Genomic DNA, 20,825 nt, shown 5'->3' with positions numbered 1-20,825 from the left:
TATAGTGGTAAAAACAGAACAGAAAGCCTAGTATTAATAACTGGAAGGGTTACCAGGCTAGCTATTTTGAGCAGAATATATATAAAATAAGCACCACATGTTGTATAGGGATCAGAGCCAAGGAGTAATACATTCCTGCAATTGTCACTATGCTTCAAGAATCTGAGTTCCAGAGCAGGAAGCGTATTTTATTCCATAAGCCCTCTCGTTATAACCAGGATGATCATTTACTCTTACTAGCAGTAAAGGGCACTACACGTAAGGTGAGGAAGCATTACAGTCATGTTTACATATATGTGAAGGAGACAAAGGATGCAGGTGAAGGCGAAGGACACTTTTTGCTTATCCTATTTTGGAGGGCCATATCTACTTAGAACACCAATGACTGCAGGACCGCCGTCTTAGCAGACAAGGCAGACTGAGACCCCGCGGGCCCCGCAGCTTCAGAGAGGGTGAGGTGGTGACATGGGCTCCAGGGTCTCCATGGGTTAACCTTGGAACCGCCAGCAAGAAATGTAAAAATTGCTGCTAAAAATTCCCCCCACCACTGCACCACAAGTCCCAGAGCACCAATTACAATTATAGCAGAAAGAGGGAGCCATTTAGCACCCACAGGGACTCACCACCCCCTCCTCAGATGCAGAGCCAGAGAGTCAGGCTGTACGCAGTGCGGCGATCAAAAATAAAGAGGAGGTTTAGGAACTGCTACTAGAGGTCAACTGCGGATTCACCGCTCCATAGGCATGGCCACCATGTGTTAACAATCGAAAACTACAAGAAAATGGTCACTGGACTACACAAACATGATGCAGTTATCCACGGCGAAATCGCAGTTACACGCAGCTCCCGGGACCCCCAGGTACACTTGGACAGTAAGGGGGGACCCCTCAACAGGACCACCCCCCTCAAAAACCGCACTTTGCGCAGCCGGCGGCGCACCCCAACCCGCCCCCTGCACCCGCTCTACACACTCAGCCAGGCATGGCCGCCCTGGGGGAGGGAAGGGGGGAGCTAGGCATGGGTGAAAATGGGGGGTGGTCTGCAAAGGGACCCTGATAGTGAGGGGGAGTGACATGAAGGAAGGAAGGGCGCTCAGGGGTCCGAGCAACCCAGCGAGGGGCCCACATCCACCCCTAAAAACCACCAGAAGGGAGGCGGGACACTATTCACCACACCTTGGGACCGGACGGGCACCGCTCCAGGCAGACCACCGCACCATCTTGGAATGGGGGGGCTGCGGGCCAGAGGCACACTGCGACTCAGGCCGTGACAAGGGCTATGGTTCCTGTCAAGGTGTTTAACTCGCCGGCCAGCCCCCGTCCAGTGGGGCTATGTTGCGGCCGACCTAGAGCGGAGCTAAGGTCGGCTCGCTAGCCAGACTGGGAAGACCGTAAGGATCTAGGATATTCAGTCCGTCGCCCAGTCCAGCAGTTGATTGTAGTTCACACAGGAACAGAAAAAAAAAAAAAGGATGCTAGGACCAGAGCTCCCAGCAAGGAACTAGGTCCTTACTCCTCACTAGGCAGAAAAAAAAACGGAAGACCAACAGCAGGAAGTGGGAGTATACCCCCTGGGACTGCCCAATAGGCGTAGTCAAACTTTTTTCCGCCTAGTGTCCTACTTCTGTAGGGGGCAGCATAAACCAAAGGGTCAAGAAGAAAAAAAATTGTATTTGCTATTTTGTTACACTTTAAGTTACCCAAGGTCTCAGAAAATCCTAAGTGGCGGTTCACACTAGTACGACTTGTCAGGCGACTTGGTCAGCCTGACAAGTCGTGCACCATCACAGTCCATTGTGTGGTAGAGGAACGGTTCTAATAGGAGCGACACAAGTCGCTCCGACTTAGAAAAGGGGTCCTGTACTACTTTGGGGCGACCTGGAGCGACTTGCATAGACATTAATTTTATGAAGTCCGTGCAAGTTCCGCCGAAGTCGCGGTGCACGCGACTTCACAGGTCGCCCCCTAAGTCGGATCGCCATAGTGTGAACCGACACTAAGGGAATGGTTGCGATCAAAACAACTTGGAGATGAAGAAATTAGCTATTTAATAGATCCAGAATCAAACATTTAACCTCTTGCCGACCGCCCACCACAGATATACTGCGGCAGGGTGGCTCGGCTGTGCAAAATCACGTAAATCTACACGCGCTCCCGCTGTGTTTAGATACAGAGGAAGGCGGGCCGCGGGAGGAGTGGCAGTGATTGACGCCGGCCTCCTGCGATCATCTGAGAAACTAAGCAGGCGAGTCATCTGTCACACAGGCAGGGAGAGATCAGCAGTTTCAGCTAAGCTGAAACCCCAATCCCTCTGTGCCTGTCACAGAACTGTCCCCCCCCACAGTTAGTAAGCACCAACAGACATATATTAACCCCTTTAATCACCCCCAGTGTTAACCCTTTCCCTGCCAGGGTCATTTATACAGTAACAGTGCACATTATTTAGCACTGATTACTGTAGTAATGTCACTGCTCCCCAAAAAGTGTCAAAAATGTCAGTTAGGGGTCCGATCTGTCCGCTGCAATGTCACAGTCCCGCTAAAAAAAAAAAAAAAACACGCTGATCGCCGCCATTACTAATAAAAATTAAAAATAAAAATTCCAAAAATCTATCCCGTAGTTTGTAAACGCTATAACTTTTGCACTGTATAAGGATAAAAATGATCCTTACTGATACCTACATCATAATACACATATAATAAAACAGTAATACACAATAATACATTTAGGTATATATTAAACCTTCATAGAAGATTTATGAGTGCAGTGTGAAGAATAAATATATATATTTCTATATTCATTAATGCAAAGCTAAATGGGGTTTGGAAAATTGTTAAGAAACATGTTTTCGATTAAGATGTTATCATAAATGGCCAGGTATTAGGATGACAAGGCATAAATGTAAATGTGTTATGTGTGATAAGAATCCCTATAAAAAAAAAGGAGTTCTGAGCTGTATCACTACAAGAAAACAACAAGAGAAGGGCGCACCGACCTTGTGCATTACCACTTAAAAGTTTATTAAAATCAAAGAAGGGTAGCGTACAATATACTCACAAACCTAGCATATGAACAAGCATATAGGAAATGGGCACCGCTCGCTTCCAGGACACTTCTCTACTGCTGGATAGCGTGATGGCGTCCTCAAAACCTGATGTGGCTTACGCGTTTCGAGGGAGGACCCTCTTCCTCAGAGCCAAAATCGCCACTCCAAGTGTCCTGGAAGCGAGCAGTGCCCATTTCCTATATGCTTGTTCATATGCTACGTTTGTGAGTATATTGTACGCTACCCTTCTTTGATTTTAATAAACTTTTAAGTGGTAATGCACAAGGTCGGTGCGCCCTTCTCTTGTTGTTTTCTTGTAGTGCCTTTTGGATACCCTTGGTCCTGAGGGGGGCAGCAAGACCACTTCATTTGTGTCATAAAACCACCTAGAACATTCACCTTTCCGCATACCACTCGAGCGCAGGAGAGATTTTGTTGTTTTTTGTAAATCTGAGCTGTATCACACCAGGGCATATAGGGTGGAGTTACATATGCTCTCACGTAGCTACGTTTGATAATAAATCTTTAATTTAGAACTTTCTCAGTCTGTAGGTTGATCATTTCAGAAATTCCTTATTCAGCGCTTTTTGGGATTTTTTTTTTACGAAAAATATTTAGCAAAATACCAAATTACCTAAACTGATAAAAAAAATTTGATTTTTAATTTTTTTTTTTATTAGGAATGTTTTATAGCATAAAGTAAAAAATATGGCGTTTTTTTTTTTCAAAATTTTTGCTCTTTTTTGGTTTATAGCGCAAAATCTAAAAACCGCAGAGGTGATCAAATACTACCAAAAGAAAGCTCTATTTGTGGGAAAAAAGGACATCAATTGTATTTGGTTACAGCGTTGCACGACCGCACAATTTTTTGTTAAAATAACGCAGTGCGGAATCGCAAAAAATGGCCTGGTCATTAACCGGTTGCCGATCGCCGCACGACTATATACTGCGGCGGTCAGCCCCGGCCAGGCAGAGTAACGTATCGGTACATCACTCGCCTGTCAGTGTCTTGCGAGCCAATTGCGGGCGGGAGCGGCTCGTTCACAGACAAGTCAGTGCATGTGACCGGCGGACTCGATGTCCACCAGTCACACTACGATCGCTCCTGTGAAGGGAGAAAGGCGGAGCGGCTTATGTAAACAAGCCGCCTGTCAGTTCTCCCTGTGTAAAAATGAAGATCAGACGGTTCTACTATGTAGAACCGTTGATCTTTGTTTTTACACCAATAGCCATGTCCCATCACAGTTAGAATCACGCCCCTAGGACACACTTAACCCCTCCCTGTCCAATAAGGTTAACCCCTTCCCTGCCAGTGTCATTTTTGCAGTAACAGTGCATATGTATAGAACTGATTACTGCAGTAATGTCACTGGTACCCCCAAAAGTGTCAAAAATGTCATTTAAGGGTCCGATCTGTCCGCCGCAATGTCGCAGTACCGAAAAAAAAAAAAAAAATCGCAGATCGCCGCCATTACGCGTTAAAAAAAAAACACCAAAAATGACAAAAATCTTTCCCTTTGTTAGTAAACGCGATAACTTTTGCGCAAACCAATCAAAATACGCTTTTTGCGATTTTTTTTTTTTTACCAAACATAGGTAGCATAAAACAAATTGGCCGAAAATTTTAAAAAATTTTGATTTTTACATTTTCTTTTTTGGGGAATTTCATATAAAAAAAGTGAAAAATATTGTTATTTTTGCAAAATTGACGCTCTTTTTTTGTTTATAGCGCATGATCAAAAAAAAAAAAAATCGCACAGGTGATCAAATACCACCAAAAGAAAGCTCTGTTTGTGGGAAAAAAAAGGACGTCAAATTCGTTTAGGTACAGCGTCGCACAACCGCGCAATTGTCCGTTAAAGTCACGCAGTAAAAAAAAAATCGCAAAAAACCCCCTGGTCAGGAAGGGGGTAAAATCTTCCGGGGCTTAAGTGGTTAAAGGGTAAAACCTTCCAGAGCTGAAGTGGTTAATCAAAAGAGCAAAAGTAAGAGGATATTGGCTTCAATGGCTAACTGTGATGAAAACCATAGCAAGGATTTAACAAAAAACAAGTACAACAAATATAATTTTAAACCAACAGCAGATAAAAAACAGGCTAAGATGGTAGCTTTCTTGGCTGAAAAGGATAGGAGGGTTAAATTCCACTTTAACGGTCAGAGGAGTTTGTGCTGAGCAGCCTTGTTCAATGCAATCTTAACACAGACAAGGTCATGTTTTATCATGGTGATTCAAACTACAAACACTACGACTCTATGTTCTTTACATACCACATCATAGCCTGTGGGTGCTCGATTTCTTGAGGCTACCACCCCAACACCAGTGATAGGATCCATAGACAGGTCAGTGAGAGCATCGGAGAGGTCCCGAACTTCAGGCATTATTGGATTCTCCTGTGGAGGAAAAGTATTATTTGTAACAGAATTGCTACAACTGCTTCAACTTTGGTTAATGAAATTCTAGAACAGAGCACATAAACAATCACATTCCAAGTAACCCTTCACCGCTTTCCTCCCCAAAAAAGCAAGCAAACCACCAACAACATTTTAGGAATTACTTTGCTGCACCAAATAAAGAGCAAACACACAAAAAATAAATAATAATGCTGTAAAGACTCAAACCATAGAAACCACGAAAAGAGACTACAATTTTTTGGCAACATTACATGGTCTCTTTTTGGCTAACTCCCTGTTAACACTGGTGCGACTTGTCATGAGAGTTTAAAATTGTTTGACAAGTCGCACCTTATTTGTGCTATTGAAACCGGTCAAATTGGTGCAACTTCAACTTGCACCAATTTGAAAAAGGTTCCTGCACTATTTATGGCAATTTCATGTGCGACTCGCATAGACATCTGTGCATGAAGTCGCACAGATGTTGACAAGCCGCACATGAAATCGCACTGACCGGCAGCTTTGAAATCACGACGAAGTAGCGCCATTTCAAAGCCGCATTAAGTGTCAACGGGGTGTAAATGGAAGCCATTCGAGGAACTAAAGATATTTTCCTAAAGCTGGTGACAATGTAGCACCTATCCTATGGCATCGAAGGAGGATTTCAGTTAACAGAACAGAGATCAGCACAAGGGACATATCCTGCTGAGTGAAAGTTAGTGGATTTTCCTGTTATTTTATTAGGTCTGCACTCAGGCCTAAAAACAGAGGTCTCCTCTAAATAAACGGGTGGGGGGTACTGCGCTTCTGGGTAGGTATATAATCTTAAATAAATAAATTCAATCGCTCTTGCTTAGACAGCGCAGGACTCACTACACCATTTCCTTCTCCTCTAAATAACTTGGAAATAATCTGCAAATATGCATTGCCATATCAAGCTAAATCCCTATGCAGCAAGACTGACACACCAATCTATATACACATGCGTATAGTGAGTTCACATTTTTATAATTATTTTATTATATCTTTTCATGTGACAATGCTGAAAAAACAACACTTTGCTACAATTTAGAGTACTGAGTATACAGCTTGTATTACAGTGCAAATTTGCAAAATAACTCAACATAGTCATTAACCACCTCCCACCCGGGCCATAGCACATATACGGCCGGGTGGGAGTCTCGTCCTTCAGAATGGACGTTCCGGAACGTCCTTCAGAAGGAGAGAGATCGCGCCGCCGCGGGCACGCGCAGCGGCGCGATCTCGATGTGCCTGTGTCCCTAGGACACAGAGCAACAAGCCTCGGCAGGAGGGCCCTGTGATTGGCCCTCCTGATCACATGACGGCTGTGACCAATCACAGCCGTCATGTAATGTCAATACAGCCGTTGTAACGGCTTCGATCTCTTCTCCTCCTGACAGATCCTGTCAGTGAGGAGAAGATCAGAGGATCGATTCTGCAGCCGGGGTGATCAGTGAGTATTTCTAATTACTCACTGATCACAGGGGGGGTCTGTGCTGGTAATCAGATGATTGATTACCAGTGCAGCCCTGGGGGGAGGGGATGCCACTAGAGCCACCAGGGATGCCCACCCATGACCACCAGGGATGCCCACCATGGCCACCAGGGATGGCAAACAGGGCTCAGAGAGCCTGCCAGTGGTGCCCCCCCTATCAGTGCTGCCCACCAATGCCATCTATCAGTGCTGCCCACCAGTGCCCGTTATTGCCATCTATCAGTGCCGCCCACCAGTGCCCATTATTGCCCACCATCAGTGCCGATCAGTGCTGCCCATCAGTGCCACCCATTAGTGCCCATCAGTGCCGCCTATCAGTGCCCATCAGTGCCGCCGATCAGTGCCCATCAGTGCTGCCTATCAGTGCCCATCAGCGCTGCCTATCAGTGCCCACCAATGCTGCATATTAGTGCTATCTCTCAGTGCCACATATCAGTGCCCATCAGTGCTGCATATCAGGGCTACCTATCAGTGCCCATCAGTGCTGCATATCAGTGCCACCCCATCAGTGCCACCCCATCAGTGTCTCCTCATCAGTGCCTGTCAGTGCGGCGTCATCAGTGCTCATCAGTGCAGGAAAAAAATTATCTATTTACAAAATTTTATAACCTAAACAAAAAAACTTTTTTTTTTTTTCAAACTTTTCGGTCTTTTTTTATTTGTGCACCAAAAAAGAAAAAACCTGGCGGTGATCAAATACCACCAAAAGAAAGCTCTATTTGTGGGGAAAAAATGACACAAATTTGGTTTAGGTACAGTGTTGCATGACCGCGCAATTGTCATTCAAAATGCAACAGCGCTAAAAGCTGAAAATTGGTCTGGGAAGGAAGGGGGTTTAAGTGCCCAGTATTGAGGTAGTTAATGTTTAAACCACTGGCAACAAATGTGAGTACACTCCTAAGTGAAAATGTCCAAATTAGGCCCAATTAGCCATTCTCACTTCCCGGTGTCATGTGACTCGTTAGGGTTACAATGTCTCAGGTGTGAATGGGGAGCAGGTGTGTTAAATTTGGTGTGAACGCTCTCACTCTCTCATACTGGTCACTGGAAGTTCAACATGGCAAAAATAATTGTTGCTCTACGTAAAGATGGCCTAGGCTATAAGAAGATTGCCAAGACCCTGAAACTGAGCTGCAGCATGGTGGCCAAGACCATACAGAGGTTTAACAGGACAGGTTCCACTCAGAACAGGCCTCGCCATGGTCGACCAAAGAAGTTGAGTGCACGTGCTCAGCGTCATATCCAGGAGACTGTCTTTGGGATATAGACATATGAGTGCTGCCAGCATTGCTGCAGAGGTTTAAGGGGTGGGGTGTGGGGGGGGGGGGTGTCAGTCTGTCAGTGCTTGTCTGTCAGACCATATGCCGCACACTGCATCACATTGGTCTGCATGACTGTCCTTCCAGAAGGAAGCCTCTTCTAAAGATGATGCAAAAGAAAGCCTGCAGTTTGCTGAAGACAAGCAGACCAAGGACATGGATCACTGGAATCATGTCTTGTGATCTGACGAGACCAAGATAAACTTATTTGGTTTAGATGGTGTCAAGCATGTGTGGCGGCAACCAGGTGAAGAGTACAAAGACAAGTGTGTCTTGCCTACAGTCAAGCATGGTGGAGGGAGTATAATGGTCTGGGGCTGCATGAATGCCAACATGTACTGTGACATACTGAAGCAGAGCATGATCCCCTCCCTTCGGAGACTTGGCCGCAGGGCAGTATTTCAACATAACAACCCCAAACATACCTCAAAGATGACCACTGCCTTGCTAAAGAAGCTGAGGGTAAAGGTGATGGACTGGCCAAGCATGTCTCCAGACCTAAACCCTATTGAGTATCTGTGGTGCATCCTCAAACGGAAGGTGGAGGAACGCAAGGTCTCTAACATCCACCAGCTCGCTGATGTCGTCATGGAGGAGTGGAAGAAGACTCCAGTGGCAACCTGTGAAGCTCTGGTGAACTCCATGCCCAAGAGGGTTAAGGCAGTGCTGGAAAATAATGGTGGCCACACAAAATATTGACACTTTGGGCCCAATTTGGACATTTGCACTTAGGGGAGTACTAACTTTTGTTGCCAGCGGTTTAGACTTTAATGGCTGTGTGTTGAGTTATTTTGAGGGGACAGCAAATGTACACTGTTATACAAGCTGTACACTCACTACTTTACATTGTAGCAAAGTGTAATTTCTTCAGTGTTGTCACATGAAAAAATATAATAAAATATTTACAAAAAATGTGAGGGGTGTACTCACTTTTGTGGGACATAGATATCTATCCATCTACATATGTGATCAGACTCAAGCAATAGGTGCAATTTCAATAAAGCTGTGCCAGTCCAAAACTCAATTTTTAGCTCTATTTTTTAAAAGTGGTAGCCCACTTTTACTTAAAAGAACGGAAAAAAATCACAGGGACATGAATTGCCCACATAGGGGGTTCCACCATTACTGTAACTTGCACAATCAGAATATTTCAGCCTCCTGGCTTACTCTCTTGACACATGGCTGCTTCAAGCCTAGGCCCTAGTTCTGTTTCTCAGAACAAAAGAGTTCCTTAGAGACAAGCCCTCTTATAGCTTACTCCTTGCCGCTCTGTCACAGACTAAAGGCCGTACACACGATAAGAAAAATGTTTTTTTTTTTTACTTACTATAAAATCCATTTCTCAGAGTCCACCAAGGACGTAGCTGCTACTTTAAATCATAGACGGATGGGTAATAAGCCCCTCCCACTAGGAGTGACCAGGTAGAGCCAAAGGCTTTGACACGCCCAGGGGGGCGTTATCCCTAGGTTATTACCCCTAGCCTCACCGTTGCATCTTCAGTTTAGTTGCAAGCAGGGAAGAACAACCAAAACCCAACTCTTCAGAGAAAAAAGGGGTGGGAGCTACGTCCGTCGGACTCAGAGAAATGGATTTTACAGTAAGTAAAAAAATCCCATTTTCTCTTTCATCCACCGACAGAAGTAGCTGCCGCTTTAAATCATAGACGGATAGGATGTCCTAAAGCAGTAACTGAGGGGTGGGGAAAGGACAAACTTCAAAGAATGCAATTCCCACGCTAACAAAGCCAACTATATAACATGGAGCCCAACAAGCAACAACTGGGGCTCAATTGTAGCAAAACCACAAAAGGAGAAGGAAAAGTAAACTGCTCCTTAAATGGCAGCCTAAGGACGCACCCGAGGATGCGAACACATCCACTCTAAAACTTGGTGAACGTATGTGGCCACCTTGCAAACATGCATCGCTGACGCCTGATGGCAGAAAGCCCAAGAGGCACTTAACGCCCGCGTAGAGTGAGCCGTGACAGGGAAAGGTGGAACCTTGCCCTTAAGAGAATACGTCTTCACCACCGTCTGTCTAATCCATCAAGAGATGGTCGCCGCAGACACAGCCTGACCCTTACGGGGTCCATCTGTATTCACAAACAGAGTCCGGCTTACGAAAGGACTAAGTAGTCTCCAGATACACCCGTATTGCCCAACCCACATCCAAACAAAGCAAGGCAATTTCCTTAGGACGTGAAGGTTTCAGACAGAGTGACGGAAGCACAATGTCTTCCTTCAGATGGAAATCTGAAACAACCTTAGGAAGAAACGACACATTAGGCATAACACTACCTTATCCCTGTGTATTACCAGATAAAGAGAGCGGCAAGATAGCGCCGCTAGTTCAGAAACCCTGTGTGCAGAGGTGATCGCCACCAAAAAGGCAACTTTCTGTGACAAGGCGAGCAAGGAAATGTGTCTTTTGTTCTTGAAAGGAGATTTCTGAAGAACCGATAGAACCAAATTAAGGTCCCAAGGAGATAACGGAGACCCCCTGGGGGGAGCCAAATGGCGAACCCCCTGAAGAAACGTATGAATCAAAGAGTGCGTAGCCAAAGGTCGTTGGAAGTACACAGCCAAGGCCGAGATCTGACGCTTAAGAGTGCCCAACGCCAAGCGTTGGCCAACCCCTTTCTGTAGAAAGGTCAGGATCCTGCTGATCGCAAACGATCTAGGATGAAGCTTCAGCGATTCGCACCAAGCAATGTACGCTTTCCACGTACAATGATAAATCTTCCGAGAAGTGGACTTCCTAGCCTTGAGCAAGGTAGGGATCACAGAATCGGACAGACCCCTGTCCTTTAACACCTTGCTCTCAACAGCCAAGCCATTAAAGCCAGCGACTGTAAAGCAGGATGGAAGACCGGACCCGGAGATAGAAGATCTTCCCGCAGAGGAAGTGTCCACGGAACTGCGACCTTCAGCCGAAGCACATCGGCGTACCAGGATCTCCGGGGCCAATCTGGAGCCACCAGAATTACCGGAATCCCCTCCAACTCGACCCTGCCTAGCAGGCGAGATAAAAGTTTCAGCGGAGGAAACGCATAAGTTAGCCCATACCGGCTCCAGGGAGCCACCAGGGCGTCTACTGCATCGGCCAGAGGATCTCTGGACCGAGCCACAAACTTTGAAACTTTTCTGTTTGTCTGGAGGCCAATAGGTCCACATCCGGGGTCCCCCACCAGAGACACAGCTGGTGGAACACTTGTGGATGCAGGGACCACTCGCCCTGATCCAGGGTTTGGCGACTCAGGTAGTCCGCCTGCCAGTTGTCTATGCCGGGAATGTACAGGGCGGATAGGGCTGGGACATAGTCCTCTGCCCAGCGCACAATCTCAGCTACCTCCAGAGCCACTATGGATCTCCTGGTGCCCCCTTGATGATTGACATATGCCACCGCTGTGACATTGTTGGACTGGACTCGGATAGAACACCCCTTGAGATTGTCTGTCCAGTGGAACAGGCTCAACTGGATTACTCTCAGTTCAAGAACGTTGATCGGGAGCTTGCACTCTTCCAACGTCCAGGTCCCAGAATACATAAATGGTCAAATTTTTTTTTTTTTTTGTTATTGGCGTGTTTTATAGCAGAAAGTAAAAAATACTTTTTTTTTTTTCTTCATAATTGTCACTCTTCAAAAATTACACCAAAAGAAAGCTCTATTTGTAGGGAAAAAAAAAAGGACATCAGTTTTATTTGGATACAGCGTCGCACGGTAAATCCTTCCGATCCAGAAGTGGTTAAAAAACGAATACATTATATTTTTGTTCTTGGGTTTTAAAATACTTTAGGCGAGCCTGTAGGTTTCAAGTAGACTCTGCATTTTAAAGTGTAACGCCACTTTTGTTGAGAAAAAAAAAAAACATTCCCCTCTGGGTGATCTCTGTACCATAGAAGGTCTTTAACAAACTTTGTTGCGGATTCCTACCTTTTGGTATTCTGAAGAAACCACTGTTTGTGCCTCTGTGCTGAGTGGGTCTAATGGGAGTAGTTTCATAAATATATATCAGCTGTGCAGCTGCAGCGCTCTAATGAGGAAATCTGCTGGGCCTGCATCCCTTTAGACGTGTTCCTATTGGGAGTATCTCAGCAAAAATGACATTTTTGCTGTAGGGGATGCCTGAAATCTGAAAATTAGAGCAGACTTCTGGGAAAATTGGTGAGCCAATCACACAAGCAGGAAATGATGCTTCTGGGGTGTGGTCAGTACACATTCTATGTACAGAACACCTCCAGGCGGCCATATTGCATTGCATTTTCAGAAAATGACAACAGCTACAACCGCATTTATAATACCATTCAATTACAATATGATTTCTGTCACAATTGTGTACGCTAGATTGTTTTTTCTTTATTTGCTATTTTTTTCCCTCCATGAAAGTGGAATTACCCTTTAAATAGTTTCAATTACATTTCTATGTGAACTGTTGGTGGAAGAGTAATTTGATCCATTTGGCAATTTTTTTGTGATTGAAAATGGTTGAAAGCGGCTGAAATTGCTAAGAAAACAAAAAGGGAATGTCTACACATGAATTTTAATCACTTCAGAGAACGACATTTTACAGCTTGGCTTACAAGAGCCTCATTTTCTGCATACATGGATTTCAACCCAGTCAATATAGTGGTTAAATCTCATTTCCAAACAATTAAAATCTTATGTGCAACTAAGCTCTTAGAAGAAAACATGTTCAGTTTAACTTAGCAAAATAGATTCCAGGTGCTTGGGGGGGAAAAAAAAAAAAAAACTTAGGCTAGCCATACATGTTCAATCCTCTTGTACAATTTCCCTTTAGATTTTCCTTAACCACTTCTGGACCGGAAGGATTTTCCCCCTTAAGGCCCAGGCCGTTTTTTGCAGTTTCGGCACTGCATTACTTTAACGGACAATTGCGCAGTCGTGAGACACTGTACCCATATAAAATTGATGTGCTTTTTTTCCCCACAAATAGAGCTTTCTTTTGGTGGTATTTGATCACCTGTGTGATTTAAATTTTTAGAAAGAAGAAGAAGAGCGACAATTCTGAAAAAAATATATATATTTTTTCACGTTCTGCTATATAACACTCCCCAAAAAAAAAAAAAAATGTAAAATTGTTTTAACATTTTAGACCAATTTGTTTATTGCTACTTTTTTTTTTTTTTTTTTTACCAAAAGAAGAAAAAAAAAAAAATCGCAATAAGCGAATTTTGATTAATTTGCGCAAAAGTTATCACGTCTACTAAGAAAGATTTGTCATTTTTATCGGGTTTTTTTTTTACTAGTAATGGTGGCGATTTTTAGTGGGACTGCGACATTGCGGTGGACAGATCGGACCCCTAACTGACATTTTTGATACTTTTGGGTGGACCAGTGACATTACTACAGTAATCAGTGCTAAAAACATGCACTGTTACTGTAATAATGACACTGGCAGGGAAGGGGTTAACACAGTGGGTGATCAAGGGGTTAAATGTGAGCCTAGGGGAGTGTTTCTAACTGTGGGGGGGGCGTGGCTTGTGAAATGACCATAGAGACCTGTGATCCTACATAGAAGGATAACAGGCGCTCTATGATCATTCCAGAGAGAAGAACGGTCAGCTGTGTTTACAAAAGCTGACCGTCCTCTCTCAGCGGGGAGCGATTGAGGGTGTCAGGCGACAATCGGAGCCGCCGGCCCCACGCATCGGAGTCCCTGCTGCCGAGTGGGGGCGGGCACCCCCTAGGAGCAGGCGCGCAACCGATGTAGGGCTACATTGGTTCATGCAGGAGGGGCTGCCTGCAGCAGTATTTCTGCGGCGGGCGGTCCAAAAGAGGTTAAACTATGTAGTGCAAGGGCTTGCCTAATTGGATACAATTGAAAGTAGTTTTGTTTTGACCTCCATATTATATGATTTCTGGTAAATCTAAAAGGAAAATTGTACAAGACGACTAAACGTGTATGGCCAGCCTTAAGCCCCGTACACACGCAACGATTATCGGCCGACAGATCGTCCGACTTTTGTCCAAGTTGTGTTTTGTTGGTTGGAATGTGCCTAGACTGCACACAAATTTTCTCGGCCAACAAAATTCTACTTCAGAAGTGATGTCATGTGTTGGATTGCTTTCTTTGTGTTCTTTCTTCACTGAGCATGTCCAGACTTGCTCATCAGATTTTTCCCTGTCGAAATCTGTACTGACTGCACGAAAATCGGCCGTTGTGGTGACGGCCAACAAAAATTTTATAGCCTGCACACCAGATTTTTTTCGGCCGAAAAGTCTGAGTCGGTTGTCGGAAGCATCATACTAACAAGCCGAAAATCGGCCGATCGGACGTTGGCCGAAAATTCCCTGCCAATTTTCGACGCGTGTGTACGGGGCTTTAGTTTCCCCTTGCAGTTGAGCCACATTTTTACTGCAGCCGCCCCCTTCTGGGCTGGACGGAATTAATCCTGATCGGAAATACGTCACAACATTTTTGCGCGACGGTCTTACAAACGCAATTTTTTTCTATAATGTGAAACATAATGTTAGGCCAAGTAAATTGATACCCAACATGTCATGCTTCAAAATTGCGCACGCTCGTGGAATGGCGACCAACTTTAATATTTAAAAATCTTTATAGGCAACGCTTTAAAAATGTCTACAGTTTACCAGTTTAGAGTCACAGAGGAGGTCTAGGGCTAGAATTATTTCTCTCGCTCTAACGATTGCGGCGATACCTCACATGTGGTTTGAGCATCGTTTACATATTTGGGCGCAACTTGCATATGCGTTCGCTTCTGCGCGCGAACTTGGAGGGACAGGTTTAATTTTTTTTTATTTTACATTTTATTTTTTGATTTTACACTGTTCCTTAAAAAAAAAAAAAAAAATTGTGATCACTTTTATTCCCATTACAAGGAATGTAAACATCCCTTGTAATAGAAATAAGCATGACAGGTCCTCTTTAGGCTAAGTTCACATGTAGGCGTTTTGGGGCGTTTTTGGGGCGTTTTTCTGCTCTAGGATCAGCTCAAAAGACACCCAACAAGACAAATCCAATTCATTTCAATGAGCCCCTGTTCACATCTGAGCGTTTTGATGTTTTAAGCAAAACCTAAAAACGCCTGTAAAACGTCTGAAAAACGCCTATAAAAACTCCTGAAAAAAAACGCCTATAAAAAGCAACGCCAAGATGTGAACGTAGCCTTAATGTGAGATCTGGGGTCAAAAAGACCTCAGATCTCACATCTACACTTAAAAACAAAACAAAAAAAAAAAGTATTTTTTTCTGCAAGAAAAAAAAAATGGGCCCTTTAAGGCCATTGGGAGCAAGTGACGTATGACATCGCTCCAGTCCTCCAAGGCCATAGAGTTGAGGGAAGGCCATCTTGCCCTCACTCAACTTTCTCCCTAGGACTCCATTGGACCGGATCATTTTGCCCGCTACCGACGGATCACCTCACCCACCGCACATAAAAGTGATCCCGCAGCAAATCCGCTGCTGGGACCACATAAATGTAAAACGCACCGCCCGCTGTTTGAAAAAAAAACAAAAAAAAAAAAAACAGGGTTATGGCAGCTATCTGCTTCCATAGCCCCCAGTATTTAACGTCACAATACCGACGTAAAACTTCAGTCCTTAAGCGGTTAAAGTGTATCCAAGCTAAAAAGTACAATGTAATATATTGCAGCTTGGATGTGGTGGCTGCATTAGTTTTAAGTTTTTAGGCTAAGCAAATTTCAGCAGGTACAGAAAACACCAGTAAGGCTTCTTTCACACGGTCCGCCTCCGCAGGCGGATCCGTGTTGCTCAGCGGGGATCGATCCGCGATCCCCGCTGAGCCGGGCGGATGACAGCTCCGTCTCCGCTTGCAGAGCGGAGAGGGAGGGGTCTCAGCACCCGCTGCCCTCTATCGGGGATCGGAGGAGAGCGGACCGCTTGTCCGCTCTCATCAGATCCGCTCCGCTCCGATTACTGAACGGATGGAAAAATAGGGTTTCCATCCGTCCAGATTTCAGCACAGGATCGGATGCGGATGGCAGCGGGTGTCAGCAGAGGTGACCTCCGCTGACACCCGCTGCCCCATAGAGCTGCATGGAGGATCCGATCAGATCTGCCTAAAAAACTGACAGGCGGATCTGATCGGACCGCCCGTGTGAAAGAGCCCTAAGACCCCGTTCACACAGGGGCGACGCTACTTGCTGGGGCGACCTGTGAAGTCACGGTGCACAGCGTGCACCGCGACCTCGGCGCGACATGCACGGACTTCATATAATTGAAGTCAATGCAAGTCGCCTCCAGGTCGCCCCAAAGTAGTACAGGACCCTTTTTCTAAGTCGGAGTGACTTGTGTCGCTCCTATTAGAACGGGTCCTGTACTACTCAATGGCGGGCGACCCACCGCGACTTGTCAGGCGACCAAGTCGCCTGATAAGTCGCGCTAGTGTGAATGGGGACTTAATCTTGCCAGAAATGAAGAGTCCTTTGCAAACATTTTGTTTTGATACATCCAGAATGTATTTAGCTTTTGACACTGCTCATTCCTTATCAGATGAAAAAAAACAGACAGCAATGCATCTCTATGGAAAAATGGATGATCCTCCATTTACATCTGCATCCGTCAACATCCATTTTTTTTTTTTTTTTTTTAAATTAGAACAAAGCCTTATTTTTCCTCAGTTTAAAAAAAAAATGGAACAGATAAAAAACAGATTTTTTTTGCATTGGTAGTGTATATAAAAAAAAATTGATGTAAAAAACTAATGAGCAGCTGATGAAAAACTGATAAAAAAAAAAAAAAAAAAAGGATGAAAAAGTCATCTGTTTTTTTTTTTCTTTGAAAAAACGTGACTGAACTGATGAAATGAACAGTCTGCATGTGTGAAAGGGGCCTAAAAAACTTAAAGCGGAGTTCCAGTCAAAAGTTTGAGACCAATTGTCTCCCCCCTCCGGTGCTACATTTGGCCCCTTTCAGGGGGTGCGGGTACCGGTTTTTGACAGGTAACCTGTCCCCACTTCTGTCAGACCTCACCGTGGCGAGGTACGTCAGAAGTTTGGCCCCCTCCTCCTCCCTCTGCTTCTAGGCCAGTAAGAGAGTGCAGAGCGCTTCGCGTATGTTCAGAAGGGACCTGGCCATGAAGCCGCAAGGCTTTACTGTGGGGTTCCCTTACTGGCAATAGCGGCCACAGCACCCGACAGCTGATGGAAACTGGCTGTGAAATGCCAAGAAGTCACAGCTAACTTCCCACAAGCAAGATGGCGGTGCTGGAAACCCAAAGACCGGAGACATACTTAGCCTGGGTGATGAGGCCGGGTCCCTCATCACTGGGCTGGTTAGGGTCTGTATCTTAAAAGTCAGCAACTACAGTATTTGAAGCTGCTAACTTTATAACTTTTTTAGGACAAACTTTTTTGGGGTCTACCAAAGCAATAAAATAAACTGTGAGCACCAATAAAAAAAAAAGGAGCAGTACTGATGGGAGGTAGCTTGTCCTGAAAATGAAGGGCAAGATATGATAAACTATCTCTTTTATCCTCTTCTTCCTGCGTTTGTACAGCAGGACCTCAATTTCTATGGCGAGCTGTACTCGGCAGGACCTCAATTTCTATGGCGAGCTGTACTCGGCAGGACCTCAATTTCTATGGCGAGCTGTACTCGGCAGGACCTCAATTTCTATGGCGAGCTGTACTCGGCAGGACCTCAATTTCTATGGCGAGCTGTATCCGGCAGGACCTCAATTTCTATGGCGAGCTGTACTCGGCAGGACCTCAATTTCTATGGCGAGCTGTATCCGGCAGGACCTCAATTTCTATGGCGAGCTGTACTCGGCAGGACCTCAATTTCTATGGCGAGCTGTACTCGGCAGGACCTCAATTTCTATGGCGAGCTGTACTCTGCAGGACCTCAATTTCTATGGCGAGCTGTACTCGGCAGGACCTCAGTTTCTATGGCGAGCTGTACTCGGCCGGACCTCAATTTCTATGGCGAGCTTTACTCGGCAGGACCTCAATTTCTATGGCGAGCTTTACTCGGCAGGACCTCAATTTCTATGGGGAGCTGTACTCGGCAGGACCTCAATTTCTATGGGGAGCTGTACTCGGCAGGACCTCAATTTCTATGGGGAGCTGTACTCGGCAGGACCTCAATTTCTATGGCGAGCTGTACTCGGCAGGACCAAAATTTCTATGGCGAGCTGTACTCGGCAGGACCAAAATTTCTATGGGGAGCTGTACTCGGCAGGACCAACATTTCTATGGGGAGCTGTACTCGGCAGGACCAACATTTCTATGGGGAGCTGTACTCGGCAGGACCTCAATTTCTATGGGGAGCTGTACTCGGCAGGACCTCAATTTCTATGGGGAGCTGTACTCGGCAGGACCAAAATTTCTATGGTGAGCTGTACTCGGCAGGACCAAAATTTCTATGGGGAGCTGTACTCGGCAGGACCAAAATATCTATGGTGAGCTGTACTCGGCAGGACCAAAATTTCTATGGCGAGCTTTACTCGGCAGGACCTCAATTTCTATGGCGAGCTTTACTCGGCAGGACCTCAATTTCTATGGGGAGCTGTACTCGGCAGGACCTCAATTTCTATGGCGAGCTTTACTCGGCAGGACCTCAATTTCTATGGGGAGCTGTACTCGGCAGGACCTCAATTTCTATGGGGAGCTGTACTCGGCAGGACCTCAATTTCTATGGGGAGCTGTACTCGGCAGGACCTCAATTTCTATGGCGAGCTGTATCCGGCAGGACCTCAATTTCTATGGCGAGCTGTACTCGGCAGGACCTCAATTTCTATGGCGAGCTGTACTCGGCAGGACCTCAATTTCTATGGCGAGCTGTACTCTGCAGGACCTCAATTTCTATGGCGAGCTGTACTCGGCAGGACCTCAGTTTCTATGGCGAGCTGTACTCGGCCGGACCTCAATTTCTATGGCGAGCTTTACTCGGCAGGACCTCAATTTCTATGGCGAGCTTTACTCGGCAGGACCTCAATTTCTATGGGGAGCTGTACTCGGCAGGACCTCAATTTCTATGGGGAGCTGTACTCGGCAGGACCTCAATTTCTATGGCGAGCTGTACTCGGCAGGACCAAAATTTCTATGGCGAGCTGTACTCGGCAGGACCAAAATTTCTATGGGGAGCTGTACTCGGCAGGACCAACATTTCTATGGGGAGCTGTACTCGGCAGGACCAACATTTCTATGGGGAGCTGTACTCGGCAGGACCTCAATTTCTATGGGGAGCTGTACTCGGCAGGACCTCAATTTCTATGGGGAGCTGTACTCGGCAGGACCAAAATTTCTATGGTGAGCTGTACTCGGCAGGACCAAAATTTCTATGGGGAGCTGTACTCGGCAGGACCAAAATATCTATGGTGAGCTGTACTCGGCAGGACCAAAATTTCTATGGCGAGCTTTACTCGGCAGGACCTCAATTTCTATGGCGAGCTTTACTCGGCAGGACCTCAATTTCTATGGGGAGCTGTACTCGGCAGGACCTCAATTTCTATGGCGAGCTTTACTCGGCAGGACCTCAATTTCTATGGGGAGCTGTACTCGGCAGGACCTCAATTTCTATGGGGAGCTGTACTCGGCAGGACCTCAATTTCTATGGGGAGCTGTACTCGGCAGGACCTCAATTTCTATGGCGAGCTGTACTCGGCAGGACCTCAATTTCTATGGCGAGCTGTACTCGGCAGGACCAAAATTTCTATGGCGAGCTGTACTCGGCAGGACCAACATTTCTATGGGGAGCTGTACTCGGCAGGACCAACATTTCTATGGGGAGCTGTACTCGGCAGGACCAACATTTCTATGGGGAGCTGTACTCGGCAGGACCTCAATTTCTATGGGGAGCTGTACTCGGCAGGACCAAAATTTCTATGGGGAGCTGTACTCGGCAGGACCAAAATTTCTATGGGGAGCTGTACTCGGCAGGACCAAAATATCTATGGTGAGCTGTACTCGGCAGGACCAAAATTTCTATGGCGAGTTGTACTCGGCAGGACCAAAATTTCTATGGGGAGCTGAACTCGCCAGGACCTCAATTTCTATGGGGAGCTGAATTTGGCAGGAGAACAGCTCCCCATAGTAAAGAATAGGACCTACCACATAGGTGTTGCGGTCTTGTTTTGGGTCAGGCTCCACTTCCACTAGACCTGAATCGCATTCTTAGGATACCCACCCCAAGGCTACCCCTCAAGCGCAGGAGTCATTTACTCTTTGTCCACTGACACCCCTAGACCTGTTACTTCACCGACAGCTCACGATTAACTACCTACAGTTGGAAGCCAATAGGAAGGGCTCCCAAGGACATCAGCACTGTGCAGTACAGAGCCCCTTCTACCAGCCTCAGTTCTGGATAGAGTAAGGGAGAATTAGATCATCGGTCAGGTTCTCATGGATTGTTGGGACTCCATCGGTCACATAAGACATAAAATGACTGCCAAGTCTGTTTTTGTCTTTTTTTTTTTTTTTTGTCTGCTATTTTGATCTGCTGACTTCAATAGTGTGAAACCCCAATATGGAAAACATATGTATCAATGCCACATCAGCAAATTTTTCCGTCCTCATTTATTAGGTTAACTGATCAGTGACTCAAAGG

The 20,825-nt window shown here is 45.7% G+C and overlaps 1 protein-coding gene across 3 annotated transcripts in view; it reads right to left on the bottom strand.

Moving 5' to 3' along the window:
- MVB12B (multivesicular body subunit 12B) overlaps nt 1–20,825 on the bottom strand; it is a 362,644-nt gene that overhangs the window by 249,205 nt on the left and 92,614 nt on the right. For all 3 annotated transcript variants that reach the window (XM_082264505.1, XM_082264504.1, XM_082264503.1), the window contains exon 2: nt 5,314–5,436. In XM_082264505.1, coding sequence (XP_082120631.1) covers nt 5,314–5,424 — 111 coding nt within the window. In that variant the 5' untranslated portion in view covers nt 5,425–5,436. The remainder of the gene's footprint in view (nt 1–5,313; nt 5,437–20,825) is intronic.

The sequence above is a fragment of the Pelophylax lessonae genome (genome assembly GCF_965119305.1).
Source record: "Pelophylax lessonae genome assembly, chromosome: 7".
Lineage (NCBI taxonomy): Eukaryota > Metazoa > Chordata > Amphibia > Anura > Ranidae > Pelophylax > Pelophylax lessonae.
The sequence above is the reverse complement of the archived record's forward strand: the minus strand, read 5'-3'. Positions and strand labels throughout refer to the sequence as shown.